Source organism: Erpetoichthys calabaricus, chromosome 11, assembly GCF_900747795.2.
Source record: "Erpetoichthys calabaricus chromosome 11, fErpCal1.3, whole genome shotgun sequence".
Taxonomy (NCBI): Eukaryota; Metazoa; Chordata; class Cladistia; order Polypteriformes; family Polypteridae; genus Erpetoichthys; species Erpetoichthys calabaricus.
This window is the reverse complement of record NC_041404.2, coordinates 55,306,059-55,328,539: the sequence shown is the minus strand read 5'-3', so window position 1 is coordinate 55,328,539 and position 22,481 is coordinate 55,306,059. Positions and strand designations below refer to the sequence as shown.

Below are 22,481 nucleotides of genomic sequence, written 5' to 3'. Positions count from 1 at the left end.
ACCATTGGTTTTTGTCCTAAGGAAATTCAGAGTTACTGACTTGTTTTTACCTGTATCCAGGGGTAGGTGAAAGGAGGTTTACAGTTGCTTGTATGGAAAAAGACAAACCGGTTGTGATTGCTACACTCGAGCACGCATGTATATAATGCAATAATTAATAGAGTATTCACATACTCGTAACTGTATATTTCACCCACCCCTGTCAATGTATATAAATTTGTGTTTGCCACTGTTATGCTTTTCAGAAATTATACTACTTAATAAAGAGGACAAATATAAAAGTGTAAAAAATATTAATCTCCGCGAAACGTTACTATTCTACTCGAGTTTAACTCGAACCAAGCAAGAATATCAAAGGTTGAAATAACGAGTTTCACCTCGCGTTTCCGTCTTTTTTCACCTTTATGGCTTGCCGTAGACGCGATTATAAGCGTGCATCGTTACCTCGCAACCGCCTCAGCAAGCTGCAAACCGTGAAGGGAGCTCTTGCGGCTCTTTTAAAGGTAAGGACAGTCGCCAGTAAACAAATTCTTTTCAGTAAGGAATTCGTGTTTCATTTTAAAATATGTAATTGTACAAAAGTGGGGAAAAAAGTCGATTGCCTGAACGTTTGAAGTGTCTGGATCGCATATTTTTGAAAAAGTAGCGTGTTCTCTGTATTGCTCGAACCTATAAGTCACTATTTATTGACTACTACTCGCATTTCACTGTGCTAGAACTAACTGAAATCGATCAATTATGCGGACGTGTAAGTGTGGCTTTAGCTTTGTTTTATGAATGACTTGTGTATGTTTGTTGTTTATGTAATTCCGCACCCTTTGGTCTAATCTCAACAAACTTCACATTTGCCACTTTCTAAGGAAGAGACGAAAGACTGCATTGAAACCCAAAATTTTAACCCTAGGTGTACCTTTTCCTTTTTACTACAGTGAGTTTTAATATCATTGCCTTTCTCCAGCTTTTGAGTCCTAAAATAAAATATTTTTTCTCTGGGAGGGTACGCTTTAAGAAACATTATTTATAGACGTTAGGTAGTTCTGATTTAAGATTACTTACCCGGTAGCTGCTGGTAGTTTATTATATCCAGTGTCGTCGCGATCGTCACGTCAGAGACGTGTTTTTTTGGGGGGTATCGCATGGGGTCGGTCCTTATTGGTGAATGTAGCGGCGACCCACTACCATTAAAAACAAAAGCAACTGGAGACACACCAGCGACATCCCGCGACCTGGACCCAGTGGACGAGAAACCCTGTAATTATATACGACTGGCCAACGTCGTCCTCTTGGGTACAACAAAGCTCTATTCCACAGGTCTGGGGTCCAATAACCACTTTGCCTATTTGTAATTAACCCGGTAAATTTGAAGGACGGATTTTGAAGCAGTTGACGTGCTACGTAAGGGGGATCGTTACGCAATGAAGACACGATTTTGTCAGTTAACGGAGATAAAGAGACTCCGGCATATATAAGTCGGCCTCTTGTCCTTGTTACGCGACCGCGGTTATGGAACCCCGAAACAATGCCGCTCTATCAGGGTGACACTGGAAAATGTCACTGGGGTAGCTGCTGTTGGTGAAGAGATACACTTATCTTGACATTACCAATTATACTATGATCTTCGTGGAGTCCATGGAGGCTCTGAGATACTGAGTGAGGAGTCTGAGTGTCTGGGCTTGCAAGTGTCCTGGATAAAAACCAAGAACCAGGCCTTTAATGACCTCTTGGGCACGGCCATCAGCAGTGTGTCCGTCTGCGGAGAGAGTGTTAACCTCGTCGAGAGGTTTACTTACCTCGGCAGAGACATTAAGGTCTCTGGTGATTGTATGTATGAAGTCAGTAGACAAACTGGGATTGCATGGAGGGTCATGAGGTCACTTGAAAGGGGTGTATGGTGCTCCCAAAATCTCTGCAAAAGTACAAAGGTTCAAGTCTTTTGTGTCCTGGTGCTTCCTGTTTTTCTATATGGTTTTGAGACATAGATGCCATCCAGTGACCTGAGACGAACACTGGATTCCTTCAGTGCTGTGTCACATTGGAGGATCCTTGGGTACCGCTGGTTTGACTTCGTGTTGAACGAGATCTCATGGAGTCCAGACTGAGGCACATTACCTGCATTGTGAGGGAGTGTCAGTTACGGCTCTACATGTAGCGCGATTCCCGGAGGGTTGATCCTCATTGCTGAGGCCTTGAGCAGCTCGACCAGACCAAGGGGATGCCCACGTAACACCTGGCTGTGGCAGATAGATGGTCATTTCCGGAGGGTGGGACTGGGGATCTGGACCCCTGGGGAGGTCATCAACTGAGATCTTGAGCTGTGTCAACCTGCTGTACCAGAGCATGCTCCCCAACCTGACCTGACCTCAAGAGCAGTGTTTGGGGGTGGCAAGTGGGGTGACTAAGGGGGCCCTGCTTTTGAGGTCCGCGCATCCCATTCGAGCAGATTCCATCCATCCATTTTCCAACCCGCTGAATCCGAACACAGGGTCACGGGGGTCTGCTGGAGCCAATCCCAGCCAACACAGGGCACAAGGCAGGAACCAATCCCGTGCAGGGTGCCAACCCACCGTAGGACACACACAAACACACCCACACACCAAGCACACACTAGGGCCAATTTAGAATCACCAATCCACCTAACCTGCATGTCTTTGGACTGTGGGAGGAAACCCACGCAGACACGGGGAGAACATGCAAACTCCACGCAGGGAGGACCTGGGAAGCAAACCCAGGTCCCCAGGTCTCCCAACTGCGAGGCAGCAGTGCTACCCACTGTGCCACCGTGCCGCCCCAAGTTATATTCTCCAGTATATATATATTTGAGGTGCTTCTAAGAGGAACCCTTGTAAAATCCCTCTTCAAGGTTAAATTCCGTACATGTACGTCTTTGGAAACATTCCATAGTCCACCTTCATCGCCCAAAAAGGGTCACCAGTATAAACCCTTCCTAAAATAAATATAGCCCATTAGTCACTGGGTTGGCTTCTCCTATTGATAGAAAAAGACATTGCATCCAGATTAGACTACGAAGATGTCATCAAGTAGATTTTCGTCTCTGAACCTGGAAACCGGTAAGACATTTCATGATGATATCTCTACGTTAATTTCACAGTTCCTGTCGAAACACCGAAACTCACATTTAATTTGTATGCCATAGACATGTCTGAATATTAATGCACAAAAACATGTATCGCTAATGATAAGCACCTGACAGGACATCACCGTGAGTTATGATTAAAACATCCTGCATATCGAGACTCTCTACTTTTCTGGAAGAGGCCCTGCTAATTTCCGCATGACACCGCATCGCATTTCGCACTGTCGTGGTATTGTCATGAATTATGAATTGCACTTTTTTTAATAGATTATATAGTTATATTTTGATAAAGTCCGCGTGTTATCTTCAAAGTTAGCTGAAGCGGTAATGAGAAAATCCGGTGTATGTTAGTTAACATTATTTTTATTAAATTGACGCACAAGTTTATACAGTCGACACATACCGGTAACAGCCCCGCATGGGGTTGGTCAGCCATAGGCCCCACACACCCTTAAGGCTGCCTCTGCCTGACCTGACCTTACTGGAACGCATTTAACTCAGATGTGACGTTGTACCCGGCCCTGCCATCTGACGTCCGAGGTAAATGGAACAGACCACATGACCCATCTATTGATGATGTGGTCCAGCCCAATGAATGACGCTGTTGACGTACGTCCCAACCCCTCGAAGTTTGGGCGTTGAATGTGGGGGATGGACCTTTTGGAGTATTATCACTGTTACTAGCCAACCCGCGGCGTAACATACGCCACATAATTATGTATTGATGGGTGAACACTTGCTGAACGACACAGTTGTCCAAATGGGGTGGGTTTGTGGATACCAGTGTGAGTGAATGAAAAGATGGACCTCTGGAGAGAGCAACATACAATTGTCCGTGACTGAAAGCGGGATCGTCTGTGACGATGGAGGCCACGCTGGTGAAAGTTACTTCGTCGGTAGGGATAAGTGTCAGCACTTGCGTTTTGCGGCATTTTGCGGATCTCAATTTATAAACTGCTCAAAAAAATTAAAGTAACACTTTGAAATGGGAAAAAAAATCCTGCTGGCTCTCTTTGCTGATGTGGACTGATATGGTGATGTGTGAGGAACGAAAGGATGGAAATGAAAACGATTAACCGACAGAGGGCTGAAGTCAAAGACACCCCGGAAATCAAAGGGAAAAAATGATGCAGCAGGCGAGTCCATTTGGCCGAAATTTCATTGCAGCAACTCCAAATTGTATTCAGTAGTTTGTAATAATAATTCTTTGCATTTCTATAGCGCTTTTCTCACTACTCAAAGCGCTCAGCAATTGCAGGTTAAGGGCCTTGCTGAAGGACCCAACAGAGCAGAGTCCCTTTTGGCATTTACGGGATTCGAACCGGCAACCTTCCGATTGCCAGTGCATATCCCTAACCTCAGAGCCACCACTCCACCCAATATGCCTGACAACGTCATAATGAGACGACAGATGGTGTCCTGGGGGATCTCTTCCCAGATCTGGACCAGGGCATCACTGAGCTCCTGGACAGTCTGAGGCGTCGGATGGACCAAAACATAATGTCTCACCTAGAGGTGTTCTATTGGATTGAGGTCAGGCGAGGGGTGGGGTTTTGGGGCCACGCGAGGCCACATGAGGCCGGGCATTGTTGTGCACCAGGAGGAACCCAGGAGCCACTGCACCAGCATAGGGTCTGAGAATGGGTCCAAGGATTTCACCCCGATACCTAATGGCAGTCAATGTGCCCACTGTTGTCTAGCCTGTAGAGGTCTGTGTGTCCCTCCATGGATATGCCTCCACAGACCATCACTGACACACCACCAAAGTGGTCATGCTGAATGATGTTACAGGCGGCATAACGTTCTCCACGGCTTCTCCAGACCCTTTCACGTCTGTCACATATGCTCAGGGTGAACCTGCTCTCATCTGTAAAAAGCACAGGGTGCCAATTCTGGTATTCTATGGCAAATGCCAATCGAGCTTCACGGTGCCCACTACAGAATGTCGGACCCTCAGGCACCCTCATGAAGTCTGTTTCTGATTGTTTGGTCAGAGACATTCACACCAGTGGCCTGTCTGTTGGAGGCCATTTTGTGGGCTCTGCCAGTGCTCATCCTGTTCCTCCTGGCCCAAAGGAGCAGATACCTGGAGCAGGACCTTCTACGAGGGGCCCTGTCCAGCTCTCTTAGAGTAACTGCCTGAATCCTGGAATCTCCTCCATGCCCTTGAGACTGTGCTGGGAGACACAGCAAACCTTCTGGCAATGCCACATATTGATGTGCCATCCTACCTGTGCCAGCTCTGTAGGGTCCAGGTATGGCCTCATGCTACCAGTAGTGACACTGACCGTAGCCAAATGCAAAACGAGTGACAAAGCAGATGAGGAGGGAAAAATGTCAGTGGCCTCCCTCCACCTGTTAAACCATTCATTCCTGTTTTGGGGGTCGTCTCAGTGTTGCCCCTCTAGTGCACCAAAGCAGCTGAAACTGATGAACAAGCCCCTCTGCTACTGAACTGACCAGATCAATAGCTCACAAGTGTCATTAACTTGATGTTATACTCTCATTAAAAGGGTTCCTTTAATTTTTTTGAGCAGTGTATATAGAGCACATTTCAAACAACAATCAAAACTGTAGCCAAAGTGTTTACATAGAACAATAAGGATAAAGTAAAAGTAAATAGGATAAAATACAATAAAACATAATATAACCAACAGTAAATTGATGCACACCACTGACTAAGAGGGTGGAATTACCAATATCACTGAAGATCACGGAAAGCCAGAGGACAGAAATGAGTCTTCAGTCTTGTTATAAAGAGATCAACTGAAGGGGCGTCCTTAATGGAGTAAGGTAAAGAATTCCACAGATGAGGTGAAGCGGCTGCCAAAGCCCTGTCCCCCTTAGTTTTACACTTCATACGAGGGACCACAAGAGACAACTGACCGGTAGACCTAAGCTTTGTGGATGGCTGGTGTATAACACACAATTCAGACAGATAGACAGGAGCAGACCCACATACAGAATTTGTTTAAAAACCAGAAGCAAAATTTTAAAGTCAATTCTGAAACTAAGTGGCAGCCAGTGTAAAGAAGCTACAATTGGAGATACAGAGGCAAATGTTCTTGCCCCAACCAAAAAAATGAGCTGCAGCATTCTTAACCAACTGCAACCTTTGCTTATCCCAGGATACAACGAGTTGCAGTAATTAAGCTGAGAAAAGATAAAAGCAGGAGTAAGTCTCACACGATCCATAGGAGATAAAAAAAGGCTTAACCTTGGCTAAAAGACAAAGCTTGAAACAGGGCCGGCCCAAGCCTTTATGGGGCCCTAAGCAGAACAAGATTTGGGGGCCCTCCACCACTATGGTGCTACCAAAACTACTATTGCCAATGCTTGATCATTCATACGCCTACCATAAATTTAACATATGCATTTTCACTTTTATTACCGTATACAGCTGCTGGTCATAAAATGTCATGATATTCTAAAAGTTGATTTATTTCAGTAATTCCATTCAAAAAGTGAAACTTGTATATTAGATTCATTCATTACACACAGACTGATGTATTTCAAATGTTTATTTCTTTTAATGTTGATGATTATAACTACGGTGGCGCAGTGGGTAGCGCTGCTGCCTCGCAGTTGGGAGACCTGGGGACCCGGGTTCGCTTCCCGGGCCCTCCCTGTGTGGAGTTTGCATGTTCTCCCCGTGTCTGCGTGGGTTTCCTCCGGGCGCTCCGGTTTCCTCCCACAGTCCAAAGACATGCTGGTTAGGTGGATTGGCAATTCTAAAATTGGCCCTAGTGTGTGCTTGGTGTGTGGGTGTGTTTGTGTGTGTCCTGCGGTGGGTTGGCAACCCTGCCCAGGATTGGTTCCTGCCTTGTGCCCTGGGATTGGCTCCAGCAGACCCCCGTGACCCTGTGTTCGGATTCAGCGGGTTTGAAAATGGATGGATGGATGGATTATAACTGACAACTAATGAAAGTCCCAAATTCAGTATCTTGGAAAATTAGAATATCAATTAAGACCAATGCAAAAAAAGGATTTTTAGAAATGTTGGCCAACTGAAAGGTATGAACATGAAAAGTATGAGCATGTACAGCACTCAATATTTAGTTGGGGCTCCTTTGGCCTGGATTACTGCAGCAATGCGGCGTGGCATGGAGTCGATCAGTCTGTGGCACTGCTCAGGTGTTATGAGAGCCCATGTTGCTCTGATAGTGGCCTTCAGCTCTTCTGAATTGTTGAGTCTGGCGTATTGCATCTTCCTCTTCACAATACCCCATAGATTTTCTATTTGGTTAAGGTCAGGCGAGTTTGCTGGCCAATCAAGAACAGGGATACCATGGTCCTTAAACCAGGTACTGGTAGCTTTGGCACTGCGTGCAGGTGCCAGGTCCTGTTGGAAAATGAAATCTGCATCTCCATAAAGTTCGTCAGCAGCAGGAAGCATGAAGTGCTCTAAAACTTCCTGGTAGACGGCTGCGTTGACCTTGGACCACAGAAAACACAATGGACCAACACCAGCACATGACATGGCACCCCAAACCATCACTGACTGTGGAAACTTTACACTGGACCTCACGCAACGTGGATTCTGTGCCTCTCCTCTCTTCCTCCAGACTCTGGGACCTTGATTTCCAAAGGAAATGGAAAATTTACTTCATCAGATAACATAACTTTGGACCACTCAGCAGCAGTCCAAAGGCGAGACGCGTCTAACGCTGTCTCTTGTTCAAGAGTGGCTTGACACAAGGAATGCGACAGCTGAAACCCATGTCTTGCATACATCTGTGCATGGTGGTTCTTGAAGCACTGACTCCAGCTGCAGTCCACTCTTTGTGAATCTCCCCCACATTTTTGAATGGGTTTTGTTTCACAATCCTCTCCAGGGTGCGGTTATCCCTATTGCTTGTCCACTTTTTTCTACCTCATCTTGTCCTTCCCTTCGCCTCTCTATTAATGTGCTTGGACACAGAGCTCTGTGAACGGCCAGCCTCTTTAGCAATGACCTTTTGTGTCTTGCCCTCCTTGTGCAAGGTGTCAATGGTTGTGTTTTGGACAACTGTCAAGTCAGCAGTCTTCCCCATGATTGTGTAGCCTACAGAACTCGACTGAGAGACCATTTAAAGGCTTTTGAGTTAATTAGCTGATTAGAGTGTGGCACCAGGTGTCTTCAATATTGAACCTTTTCACAATATTCTAATTTTCCGAGATACTGAATTTGGGACTTTCATTAGTTGTCAGTTATAATCATCAACATTAAAAGAAATAAACATTTGAAATACATCAGTCTGTGTGTAATGAATGAATCTAATATACAAGTTTCACTTTTTGAATGGAATTACTGAAATAAATCAACTTTGTCATGATATTTTAATTTTATGACCAGCACCTGTATACTCTCAGATAAGTTCTCCCGCGGATAAGTTGGGGCTTAATTTTACGGTATAATTTCTGGTATTTTATAATGTCGGTCATATAAGTCGAATATGGAAAACTCACGCGATTGATCCAGGAGATTATGATATGCTAACGCTCACCTAAGAAAGTAACCATGGAGCACTTGGCCTTTTTCTTTTCTATGTGGGTGCGGCAATCCGCTGTATCAGCGTGTGCTCCTAACCTCTCTCTGTCTCTCTCTATTGTGCCTACGTGACCACACTTTAATACCCGAACTATACAGAAGCAATGTTTGCACTGATTTGTGTTTTTTGCATCTCACACCCTCATACACCTTTATCATAAGAGCCTCCCTTATCTACAATGGAGCATTCGATCAGAAGAAAATATGAAGCTGGTTTTAAATTAAACGTCGTTGATGTAGTGAAAGAAATTAGTAACTGTGCTGCTGCAACAAAATTCGGTGCATCTGAGAAACTTTCCTATAAAATAACAACAACAATAATAATAATATGATAAAAAACTGTGAAAAATATACAGTATGAGAGCATAAGTACAATATACATGTACATATTGTGCAGATAGTGCAAATGGTTTATAAAGTGGCTCAGGCTGTGCAATATTACAGCTGTAGTGCAAGTTTACAGTGAGGTAATTATAATTCTAAGTACAAACAGTTCCACCGGGAGCACTTGATGGACTGATTGAGTGAATTTATAGCTCATGGGATGAAATTATTTCTGAGCCTCGAGGTCCGTGCAGGAAAGGCTCTAAAGCATTTGTCGGATGGGAGAATTTCAAATAGACTGTTCACATGGCTGAGTGAAATCCATGCAGATGCTGGTGGCTTTCCTTACACAGCGTATGCTATAAATGTCCTCCAGGGCTGGAAGCTGTATCCTGATAATCCTCTATGCTTTCGACACACGTCACCGCAGAACTTTCCGACGAGCTGCTGTACAGCTATGATTCCACACTCATATACAATAGATTTAAATACTCTGAATGGTGCACTGAGACTAACAACATTATAAACAGCTGTGGTATTTGGAATAGCTTGGCTATTCTGTGCACCATTCTATTGTTACAGGTTGATTACAATCAGGTGCCTTAAATTTTTAAACGATACGTGGTTCATTTCAGTGTATTTATTAAAGCCCACATCATGGATGTGAATCTAAAAAAGAAAGGGAAACCACATAGGAACAGTAGCACTGCTTTGACGCTAGGTGATGCCAGTTTGCAAAACAGAGCAGAAACATGCGTACGCAATGGGTTGTGCTGCCGTGAGAATGTGTGTGGCCAATTTACACCAAATTTAGTTTTTATACAGTGCGATGTGAGTGTTGAAACAGATGTACGCAATATTTTTGTTCGTACACACCGTTTATACCTGAGGCCCCAGGACTGTAACTTTGGCTTTCTCTTTTATGATTTTAATCTCCACCATTGTCAACTGGCTATAGTTCATCAAAAAGTTAATGGGTAGATATTGTTGGTTTCCATTTATGTTTAATCCATTTCTACTTGTTCTCTGAGTGTTTTAACAACTCATTTATATGCTTACCAGTTAGTAATTAGTATGTTCTGTACTTGGAGTTGTTCACAGCACTCTGTACCTGCACAAAGTGAAGAGCGCCATACAAAAGATAAGTTGTATGGTATTGTATTGTAGTTGACCTTGGCTTCAGTTAGACTAACAGCAGAGTGCTGCGCTCTGCATGTTCAAAATACCCATAAGCCATTGTGAATATGTTGTATTGCGTCCAGGGCCATCTTAACAGCATTATAGGCCCCTGGGCAAAGTAGTGTGCTGGCGCCAGTGTTTTGATAGGAAAACAGAAACATACATAGGCATCAGAAATATCGTGGGCTCCTATGTTCCTGGGGCTCCCGGCCATTGCCAATTGTGCTCATACGTTAAGACGGCCCTGATTGTGTCAGCTTCTATCCATTGTGGTTACTGCGTAGTTTTCAAATTACTTTAACTTTTTGATTTACCCTCGTATAAATGAAGATGGCTGACAGCTTTTTTGCCAGACCAGAACACATGCTGGAACACACTCAGTGTGGACAGAGGTGACAAGCCACCCTGGACAGATTGTATGCGTAATGATTCTTTGTCCTTTCATCAAGCAACACGCAACATACCAAAATTACAAACCGAAAACAGGGTTTTTAAGAATTGCTGACATCACCAATGGAGCAGAGATCCATTTTAAAACACCAGGAATTAAATGCAAGATTAAAATATATGTAATGGATAAGATTCTGTATTTTTCAAGTTGAAGTTATTTCTTAATATTCATGGTACACCTAGATATACTTCACAACCACTTACAAATATCTGTCGTATGTACAATATGTGTGGATTATTGATCTTGTGTATACTATTTATGCATTATTATTATTCTTATCTAATTTTAACTTTTTCTTTGCATTTAACTACAAGTTTGACATTCTGTAAAGAACGTTGAGCTCCATCATTTGTATAAAAATGTGCCACAGAACTAAATGCCGATGTTGTTAAATACTTTTTATTTTCCACATAAAGTTGTGTTCTAAAGTGTTGTGTTTTTACAAATTTTAAGGTGTACCAAAGGCTCAAAGATGGAGAATTTTTTTCCACATCCTCATATATATATTGAAAGAACACTGGCAATAATAAAGCCTGACGTGATTGATAAAGCAGAGGAGATTGAAGACATTATTCTGCGGGCCGGATTTACAATACTGCAGGTATGTATGGTAGGCAACCCACTTGGTTACAGATGGAGTGTTTGTGATTCACTGATGCAAGAATTATACATCACAACAATGAAGTTTTAGGAGATCCAAGTTTTTATAAAATTGTTAGCATGCACCTTGACAAAACATGCTGACATCAATAGATCAGTAGCAGTCTTTAAATAAATGAAAAATACTCAAAAATACTATTGGAATGACAAATACAATGCAATTTTATATTTCTGATGCCCCATCTGTTGGAATGACAAAAACATATCAACCTGACAGGCACACAGACAGATTTGCAGACAATTATCCTTTTATTAAGGTGTAATAATTAAGGATAAGCCAAGGCAGTGGGCCATTAGGACCCTGTAGGAATGGCTGCTGAAAATGGGACTTTGCAGTCCTATGTGAATAATACATTAAACATCATCTGTTTCAAGCAGTAATAGTCATTAGCAACACTAGTAAGTTTTAAAATCAATTTAATGGTATCTTGATTTAAAAAGAAAGTGTCAGTTTCCACCAGAAATTTCTGGGTGTGTCCAAAGGTTTGACTGGTAGTGTATCTATCTGTTATGTAGTGCTGCAGCTGCGTCTTTTCCAGGTTCTCAAACTCGATCAGCCACTGAGTTGGCAATGTAGGATCCAGCATGAGTCAAACATGTAACAAAGAAATCTATTGGTCCAAAAAGTTTGTTTTAAAAGTTTAGTGAAGATTTAAAAGGGAACAAATCACAGAAATTCAGAAAAAAAAGTTATTACACATGCAGAATAAAAGACAAAAAAGGTTTCTTCTCTGCTTTATTACAATTTTAACTTTCTCATGATAAACTTCAGTTACTTTCTATACTTAAAGTTGTGTTATTTCTCAATGGGAAACTTACATACTTACTTTAGTACATTCATGACGTTCGGTATGTACAGTTTGAAACTGCCTTACCAACACTGCAAGGCAGATCATAAACTGAATCTAGTCTATAGTTAGAGGGACAAGAAATAATTAGAATATTCCATTTAAAATTTACCTTGCAGGGGTTATAATAGGACCTCCCATTGACTATTCACTAATACTGTATATCGACAAACACTTTAAGATACTGTAACTAACAGAACATTTCTATCAGTTTAACATAACAAGTGCCTTACACAGTGCCTTTCATATCTATCTCTCTATTTAATATAGTGCCTCTATCTATCTATCTATCTATCTATCTATCTATCTATCTATCTATCTATCTATCTATCTATCTATCTATCTATCTATCTATCTATCTATCTATCTATCTATCTATCTATCTATCTAGTATAGTGCCTTTCCTATCTATCTATCTATCTATCTATCTATCTATCTATCTATCTATCTATCTATCTATCTATCTATCTATCTATCTATCTATCTATCTATCTATCTATCTATCTATCTATCTATCTATCTATCTAGTATAGTGCCTTTCCTATCTATCTATCTATCTATCTATCTATCTATCTATCTATCTATCTATCTATCTATCTATAGTGCCTTTATCTATCTATCTATCTATCTATCTATCTATCTATCTATCTATCTATCTATCTATCTATCTATCTATCTATCTATCTATAGTGCCTTTATCTATCTATCTATCTATCTATCTATCTATCTATCTATCTATCTATCTATCTATCTATCTATCTATCTATCTATCTATCTATCTATCTATCTATCTGCCTGCCTGCCTGTCTGTCTGTCTACTGCATCTCCATTCACATCTGTCTATTACATAACTGTAATACCTTTCACGTCCACCTTACTGTATAACGTACTGTATGGGATTTCTATTTGTCTACAAGTTTAATTAATTTTTTCCCCTTTTTTTCTTTAAAGAAAAGAAAGCTGCAGCTCAGTCCAGAACAGTGTAGCGACTTCTACGCCGATCATTATGGAAAACTGTTCTTCCCAAGCCTTACTGCCTTCATGAGCTCCGGACCGGTGATGACTATGGTTCTTGCCAGAGAAAAGGCAATTTCACATTGGAAAATGCTTATTGGACCAAATGACAGCATGAAAGCTAAAGAGTCACATCCAGATAGGTAAGGCCGGTGTATGGTGGAGGGTGCCACAGTATGTTGACAGAGAGTGGGCCTTGTAAAGCTCTTATGGGCTCCCCATTTTAGGCAAATCTGACTTTCCTTTAGTTCTTAACATTGCACTGGTAGCCCATAGAGTTAACCTCCTTTAAGAAGTTATACCATCTATTTATTGCTTCAATGTTCTGACTTTTGTCAATATGTGATTTTGTGTAAGGGCTCTGAATTCTTTCTGACTCCAGTGTAGTGTGTACATGAAGATATATTTCTTTACACATATTTATTGGTGATTTTTCTATTTGTTTATTAGGCTGCATGTTGTGTTTCATGTTCTATTTTAGCCATTCTGTATTTGTAATCAGTGCCCAGTATGCCAAGCGCATAAGTTAAAAGGTGCTGTATAGAAATCCACTTAATTAAAAGTATTTGGGCAGCACAGTGATGTAGCAGTTTGTGTCACAGGTCCAGTGTCCTGGGCTAGTTCAATCTTATTTTGTCAAGTTTGCACATTCGCTATTTTGTGTGGGCTTCTCTCTAGGTGGTCTCCCTTAGACATCTGTTATGTAAATTGTATGTGTGTGTTAATGGACTTGTGCTATGGCTGGTTCCTGCCCAGTACTTGATGCTTTTCTATACTAATATACTATATATACTAATATACTATATATTAAGCCCTTAGGCTTCCATGACCCTGAACCAGATGAAGTAGGGTTTCAAAACATTATGTGTCTCATTTGTCAAGTGGCATTACATTTATCCAAGTACAGTACATGGCTGTGGCTATGTCTAAATAATGCCAATCATGCTTTTTAAGAACACTCAGGGTTGGATCTATTAGGAAATGAATGAATCTTAAGCTTCAGGGCCTCTAATCCTAGAGGAGCCTCAGACGAACTTTAGTACATATTGCTTAAAAATAATTGGGTGCCTACTGTATGAGAATGTTTTTTTTTAAAATAATAATATTAATAATCCAAAGACATGCAGGTTAGGTGCATTGGCGATGTGTGGGTTTCCTCCGGGTGCACCAGTTTCCTCCCACAGTCCAAAGACATGCAGGTTAGGTGGATTGGCGATCCTCAATTGTCCCTAGTGTGTGCTTGGTGTGTGGGTGTATGTGTGTGTGCCCTGCGGTGGGCTGGCGCCCTGCCCGAGGTTTGTATCCTGCCTTGTATCCTGTGTTGGCTGGGATTGGCTCCAGCAGACCCCCCCCCCCCCCGTGACCCTGTGTTAGGATATAGCAGGTTGGATAATGGATGGATGGATATAGTGTATTTCAATGCAGCAATTTTAATCAAAATCTGAGATGTCGTGGTTATATATTTTAAAATATTTCTAATGATCTGTCATGGAGCAACCCCATTGAAGAAGATACAATAGTAGTGTTTACCTGGAACTCGTTACCCTTTAGGGCTTTAAAAATGTAGGTCCGCCAGTGAGCACACAACATAGAAATCAATTCAATTAAAGAATGGAGTGCTTAATAATTAACTTTTTTGTAGTTTAAGGGCAGTCTATGGGACCGATGACTTGAAGAACGCTGTACATGGCAGTGATTGTTTATCATCAGCGGAAAGAGAAATAAGGTTTATGTTTCCAGATAGTAAGTATTCAAAAATAAATAAATAAATAACAGAGTTTTGATGGTCTGAATTTGTAAAGTTCTTAATGCAATTCTTCTAATGCCAGAGCAACATGCAAAAAAGCAAATATTCAATATAACAGTATTGCGTCCTACCTTATGATTTTTTTTTTTGTTCTTTATTTCGTCTTATACAATTTCTCGTATTAGAAATTTGTTAGCTTTCGCATACCCCTTGGGGTTAGAGCGCAGGGTCAGCCATTGTACAGCGCCCCTGGAGCAATTACATGTTAAGGGTCTTGCTCAAGGGCCCAGCAGAGTAGGATCTCTTTTTGGCAGTGACGGGGATTCGAACCGGCAACCTTCTGGATACCAGCGCAGCTCCTTAGCCTCAGAGCCACCACTCCGCCCTGATTTTAAACTCACTCTCTCAATACATCCATAAACCTCCTCTTAGGCCTTCCTCTTCTCCTCTTCCCTGGCAGTTCTATCCTTAGCACCCTTCTCCCAGTATACCCCTCATCTCTCCTCTGCACATGTCCAAACCAACGCAATCTCGCCTCTCTGACTTTGTCTCCAAATTGTCTAACCTGAGCTGAACCTCTAATGTCCTCATTTGTAATCCTGTCCATCCTCGTCACACCCAATGCAAATCATAACATCTTTAATAATAATAATAATAATACATTTTATTTATTGGGCACCTTTCTAAACACACAACAATAAAATATAAATAGAAAGATATAAAAATAAAATCAACAGAAATACAGCAAGTAAAAAGTACCAAACTTACAACAAGTTCATTGACAAATAATGAAATCATATTTGATATGCAAATTTGAAGAGGTGTGTTTTAAGAATAGTTTTAAATTTTATTATTGAATCTAGTTGGCTAATATGAACAGGGAGGGAATTCCAGAGTTGTGGAGCACTGTAAGAGAAAGCCGTGGCTTCCATAGAAGAAAATGTGTGGCGCAGAAAGCAAAGATGCAGAAGAGGATCTGAGAGAGTGGGCCGGGGTACAAGTCTGTAAAAGATCACTGAAATAGGGCAGAGAAAGTTTATGGAGAGTTTTAAATGTTAAGAGCAGTATTTTGTATTGTTTACGGTAGTAGACAGGGAGCCTATGAAGTTGGAAAAGAATCAGTGTACCGTATATACTCGTGTTTAAGTTCTCCCGCAGATAAGTCAGGGCTTGATTTTACCACGTAATTTCCGGTATTTTATAATGTCGGCTGTATAAGTCGAATGCGGAAAACTCACGCTATTGGTCCAAGAGATTAAGATGTGCTAACGCCCACTGAGAGAGTAACCACGGAGCACACTGCCTTTTTTTTTCTATCTATTGTGCCTAAGTGACCACACGGCAATACCCAAACTATTCTGAAGCAACGTTTGCACTGTTTTGTGTTTTTTTTCATCTCACACCCTCATACACCTTTATTGTAAGAGCATCCCTTATCTACGATGGAGCGTTCGATCAGAAGAAAATATGAAGCTGGTTTTAAATGAAAAGTCTTTGAAGTGTCGTAAGAAATTGGTAACTGCACTGCTGCAACAAACTTCGATGTGTCTGAGAAAACTGGAAGCAAGTAAAATAAAATAAGTGTCGTATTTTTGAATGGGTATGATCGATTTTTTGGGTTTCAAGACCTGACTTATAAGCGAGTATATACAGTAATATGCTTAGTGGACTTAGAAGAAGTGAGTATCTGTTATAACATGTTTTATTATTATGTTTAAATGTCACTGTTCTCTGTGCCCACTGTTATGGACTCATTCATACAGGCAGACCAAGTATGGTGTACGCAGGGGCACAGCATCGGCATTTAGAATTGCCAAGCCAAGCAGAGGACTAGAGAGAGCCAAAGACAACTGGAGAATTGAATAGTCAGCCTAAAGACAGACTAGTATATTTCTGTCTTCTACCATCTTCTTTCCTTGTTGGGAGAATGAGAACTGTATGTAGGCATTGTGCTATTCCTGTATTTTTGAAGGTAGGGTTTGAGTCCTTTCCTGTCCTTGTTTGGATCCGGAGCCAAGAGCCTGCACATGGAGCAACCCGAATATAAGGATGGACCTACAGCCAACACTTTGAAGCTGCCGGGCGGAAGAGTATGTCTTCCATCCGGTTAAAATCCTTTCAGCGTGGCGATGAAAGATGGCAGACTGCGTAGGTCAAGACACCCACATGCTTCCCGTCTGTAATACCACGTGAACCCGTCAGTAAAGAGCTAGATTATCCTTTTTACTTCTCGTGTAATCTTTTAACCGTCTTATTGCATGCTGGAGGGGGATAATACCTTTTTATTTATAATTATTTAAATTCAGGTTAATTAAAACGCCACAATTGAAAAGAACACATTTCCAGACAGCGAATGCCTCTTAAGGAAACAGTATCTTAGCAGCAGAATTTTGTATAACTTGCAAACGATGGATACGTTTTTTAGGGATGCCAGACAAAATGGCATTACAGTAGTTTATATGTGAGGTAACTAAGGCATTAACCAAAACATCAATACTATGTTTTGTCAAGTCGAAAAGTGAAAAAATGCAATCCTAGAAACCAGTGGTGGCTCGCAGCTAAAATTAGTGGGGGTGCTGCTCCAGAAAATTTTTAGCCTTTATTTTAAAATTGTGTAAAAGGAAACAAACATGTATAAAAAGAAAATTTATTCAGAAACCGAAAAAAAAATGAATCAAATAGAACAGCTGGAAGCAGGATAATAAGCTAATTCTACACTTTATCACATTCAAGAATATGGTACACGGTTTTTAAGCACAACACACGCTGAGTAAAAAAAAACAAAAAAACACTACCTTCCACCAGCACGCCAGGGTCGGCACTGCGGGAGCGACAGCGCTCACCCTCCCTCGCAGCCTCACGTGCAGCTTCCTATGTGCGCATGCGCACAACAGCCAAACACCACGCCGCTACAGTTCCATACAAAGATTTTTTTATCTTTTTCATTAACTGGGGGATGGCTACTGACATTAAGCTTAAGGATTATATATTGTACAAGTATAAAGAAAGAATTAAAGAAAAAAGGACTCATTATATTAAATGTTATCGATAATATCAAGTGGAAATAGGGGGTGCTGGAGTTCCACAGTGCCTATACACGAGCCACCACTGCTAGAAACATTATTTATATAAGACAAAAAAGAAAGGGTACTATCCAGAATGACACCTGGGAGGAGATATTTGTAAATATATTGTTTATCAGAATTGAAGAGCTGTTACAGATTTAGTTACCAACAAGGAGTACTTCTATTTTATTACTGTTTAACTCAGTGTTTCTCAACCTTTTAAGTATTTGCAACCCAAGTTTTCATAACAGTTTTAATTGCGCCCCCCTAACGTTTTTTTGAAACCCTAATAAAATGTATTCCTATATTTTTTGCTGCCGATACACCGCTACAAGTTGAAAATTTCCCTACGAATAGCGAAATTACGTCACATATGGCAACACTCGCGGACCCTTTTTTGTTACTAGGGGGTGCGCCCCACAGTTTGAGAACCGCTGGTTTAACTGAAGAAACTTAGATGTCATCCATAACTTTATATCCTGTAGACAAGCAGTAAGAATATTATGAGGAAGAACAGAGCTGGATTCACTGGATAGGTAAAGCTGCATATCATCAGCCTAACAGTGCAATTGAATACCATGATACGGAAATATACAGTAATAAGGTTATAAGGTCATTATTGTCACATAGACATTGTACAGTGAACTTCTTACTTAAATGTGCTATCCAACGTGCAACAAATCACCACTCTCTGGCACCATGACTTGGGGTCACACTATTAATGAATTTATTTTATTTTTAGCTGAGCTTGAAACCATCCCTGTTGGCCAAGCAGCAACTGACTACCTTAACACTTTTGTTAACCCGACTCTGCTTATTGGACTGACTGAGCTGTGCAAGCAGAAACCAGCAGACCCAATCGTAAGAGCTCTTATTGTACACTTTTGCCTGTTTGAATATCAATGTAATTGCTAAGCTACAGTAGATTCAGTAAGTACTGAGACCCTTTCACTTTCTACACCCTTTATAGTGTTTTAGATTTAATTTTAAATGGATGCATTTGTCATTTGTCATGTGAATTTCCCCTTGGGATTAATAAAGTATCTATCTATCTATCTATCTATCTATCTATCTATCTATCTATCTATCTATCTATCTATCTATCTATCTATCTATCTATCTATCTATCTATCTATCTATCTATCTATCTATCTATCTATTATATAGTGCCTTGCAATTCTATCTATCTATCTATTATATAGTGCCTTGCAATTCTATCTATCTATCTATCTATCTATCTATCTATCTATCTATCTATCTATCTATCTATCTATCTATCTATCTATCTATCTATCTATCTATCTATCTATCTATCTATCTATCTTTTTGCCCATCAATCTGCACTTAGTAACACATCATGACAAAGTGAAAACATGTTGTAAGAAAGGTTTGCAAATGTATTAAAATTCAAAAACTGAAATCTCTCCTTCCTAGAAGTATTCAGACCAGAGTTGCCAAGCTAAGTCCCTGGAGGGCTGCAGTGGCTGCAGGTTCTTGTTCCTGCCACTTTCTTAATAAATAGCCTGTAACTGATGTCAATGAAACAGACTTCCTTTGCTTTATTTGTAATTGACTAGAATTTTTTAAATTATGAAATCATTTTTTTCCTTGTCCCGTAACTAAACAATGATGAGTTGAAATGCAAGCCAAAAGATGACAATCTAACTCAAGAGTTTCACACTCCACCATTTTTGTGGCAACAAATTTCCAGTTTAGCTGTTAATAAAACTCATTTAATTCTATGACTTTATTGGTATGCTCAGTCTGCCACACCAGACATTTCCAAAGCTGATGATTTTATTTTTTCTGATAACACTATTGTGATACCCCGGGTGCCCACAGCCTTGGCATTTTCTGTCTCCTGGGATATCGATAGTCATAACCAAGGATGAATTTGGACAATGAGGACACAAAGACCAAGATTGGTGCCAAACTGCGCTGTGTGTTTTATTTCAAACAAACTGCGTATATTGTGCAATGCAGTCAGATCTTCAAATAAATAAGCTATAAATCCAAGTGCAAATGAAATATAAAATGTTCCATAAATGTTTATTAAGTATGCTAAAAACAAAGACTAAAACACGGTCAAAATCTGCCTCTCCTTTTCTCTCTCAAAGCTCAGTGCATCTTTCACCCTTCAGGTGGTCAACACGTTTATCACTTTTACCCTTCCACCATAGCTGGTATCTGCTGGGAGGTCCAGAGCATTACTCCATCATCTCACCACCATCCTTAGGTGTCAGTAGGACAACCCCTGGAGTTCTTGGCTCCTCCTGCTCCTACAAGTTCCTCTTGCAGGGCCTCCAGACCGCCTTGCCTCCACTCCACCATGCTGGCTCAATCTCCTGATATTTTCTTTCTCTTAATCTTTTCCCTTCTTTATTTCTTCTCCACGTGGAAGGGCAAATCTTTTTCTTGTCATATGACTTACTCAAAATTGACTTCTGTCTAGCCACTCTACCATAAACACCTGATCGATGGAGTGCTGCTGAGATAGTTCTCCTTCCGACAGGCTTTCCCATTTCAGCAGAGGACTTCTGAAACTCTGTTAGAGTGATCCATGGATTCTTGATCAACTCCTTGAACAAGGTCCTTCTTGCCTGGTTAGTCCTTTTGGAGGAGGAGTCCTTTTGGTTCCAAATTTCTTACATTTCACAACAATTGAGACCACCATGCTCCTGGGAACAAATGGTTTAACCCCCTCTGCCCTGATCCATGCCGCACCACCACAGTTTGATCATGGAAGTCTAGATGGAGTTCCTTGTACTTTAGAATACATGGAACGTCAGACGGGGCCACTTTTCACTTTTCATAAGGTCAATGACACAAACACTCAGCCAAGAAAATGTTGGAGTGGCACTATGAGGAGTACCTGACCGTCCTTAAGTGTCCCAACCAAAGTTCACACTCAAAGTCAAATTTTATTTTTCAAATACAAATTATACATAGAGTACGATATGTAGTGAAATGCTTAAACCCGATGGAACATGTGAGGAGAGAGACCTGAAGATGGCAGGTTACACACAATTCACATCCAATCTAACAGAGCTTGAGAGGATTTGCTAATAAGAATGGGATGAACTGTCCAAATCTGGGTGTGCAAAGCTTGAAAAGACTTACCCACGAAGACCTGAAGCTGAAAATGCTGCCAAAGGGCTTCTAGAAATTATTGAATTAGGGTTTGAAGGCTTCTATAAATAAGAGATTTCAGTTTTTGATTTTTAATACATATACAAACCTTTAAAACAAAATGAAGTATGGAGACAATTCTGAATACTTTCTGAATCCACTTTATGTGGCAACAATCTTAATGTATCCTGATTTTCTAAGATGTCTTGGATGATAATAATAAAAGTAATAAATGCATAATTTTCAGTGTTATTGTTTTTTCTTTATCTTAATTCATATGGGATATATTAAATGTGTGGACACTTTCCTAGGCATTGAACATTCTGCCATTTTACATTTTCTTTTTCTATGTTTTACAGACCTGGTTTGCAGATTGGCTTTTAGAAAACAACCCAAACAAACCAAAGGTTCGTGTTGGTCCAATTTTGGAAGAATCTGCATAAAAAATCTTCATCTAAAATGTGCTTGTAAAGCAACATGAATGACATGTTTAATTCAGTTTGATTTTGTATTGCGCTCTTCACTGAGTGCAGACTCAAGAGTTCTGTAACAAGTGCACAGGTGAATTCAATTACAAACTTTACAATTCCACACACACACTTAGAGACACAGATTTGTTCTTGATCATCAATTCATGTTCTCCTTCTACAACTGAAATGTATCACAAAGCTTTTTTGTTATGTGTGATAGTAGCATGGGGATGACAGCCTACCTGTGCAACACACACAATACATAACTTAGGATTGGATTGGCATTTTTTTGTTTAGTTTTCTTGTTTAAAAAGGTTTAAACTTTAGAAAAAGAAAAAAAAACTAGTATCAAGACTCAGAAATAGATATATATGAATATGAAAAAGGTATAGGAATAGGAGCTACCAATACATAATTAAAAATAAAATCTGCTTATGTGCATTACTTTAATTTTATTTTTTTTATTATACTTTATTAATCCCGAAGGAAACTACTTGGTTTTTTCGCATACCCCTTGGGGTCAGAGCTTAGGGTCAGCCATTGTACAGCGCCCCTGGAGCAATTGAGGTTAAAGGGCCTTGCTCAAGGGCCCAACAGAGTAGCATCTCTTAAAGTGCTGAAGTCAATTCTATATCTATTCAATTACATTGTACTAAAGCTTCTTAATTCTTTTCAAGTATTGCCAATAAAAAATTAAAAAAATAAGAAAATGTGTCTTTTTACAATGCAGCATACAGTTCTGATCAGTAATGTGACACCCCTGGCCAAATTAGTTTGTTGATATTCAAAATAAAAATAGTTAATAAAGCTTTGACAGAAAACAAACTACAGCAGTGCCATTTTTATGCAAATGTCAATGTACAGTAATGATTTACTTGATCAACTTAAAATAAAAAAGATTAAATGTGACATTTGCTGAAATTTGGTCAGTCAGTTTCAATAGGCCTCACAACTCATTAGGTTGTCACTT

The 22,481-nt window shown here is 40.4% G+C and overlaps 1 protein-coding gene across 1 annotated transcript; it reads left to right on the top strand.

Moving 5' to 3' along the window:
• Nucleotides 1–421: 421 nt before the first annotated feature.
• On the top strand, nucleotides 422–21,939 carry nme5 (NME/NM23 family member 5). Its single transcript, XM_028812544.2, has 6 exons — nucleotides 422–503; nucleotides 11,032–11,179; nucleotides 13,038–13,243; nucleotides 14,743–14,843; nucleotides 18,655–18,773; nucleotides 21,401–21,939. Exons 2-6 carry the CDS (start codon nucleotides 11,051–11,053, stop codon nucleotides 21,482–21,484), a joined length of 639 nt encoding a protein of 212 aa, XP_028668377.1. The 5' UTR covers nucleotides 422–503; nucleotides 11,032–11,050; the 3' UTR covers nucleotides 21,485–21,939.
• The last annotated feature ends 542 nt before the right edge of the window (nucleotides 21,940–22,481 follow it).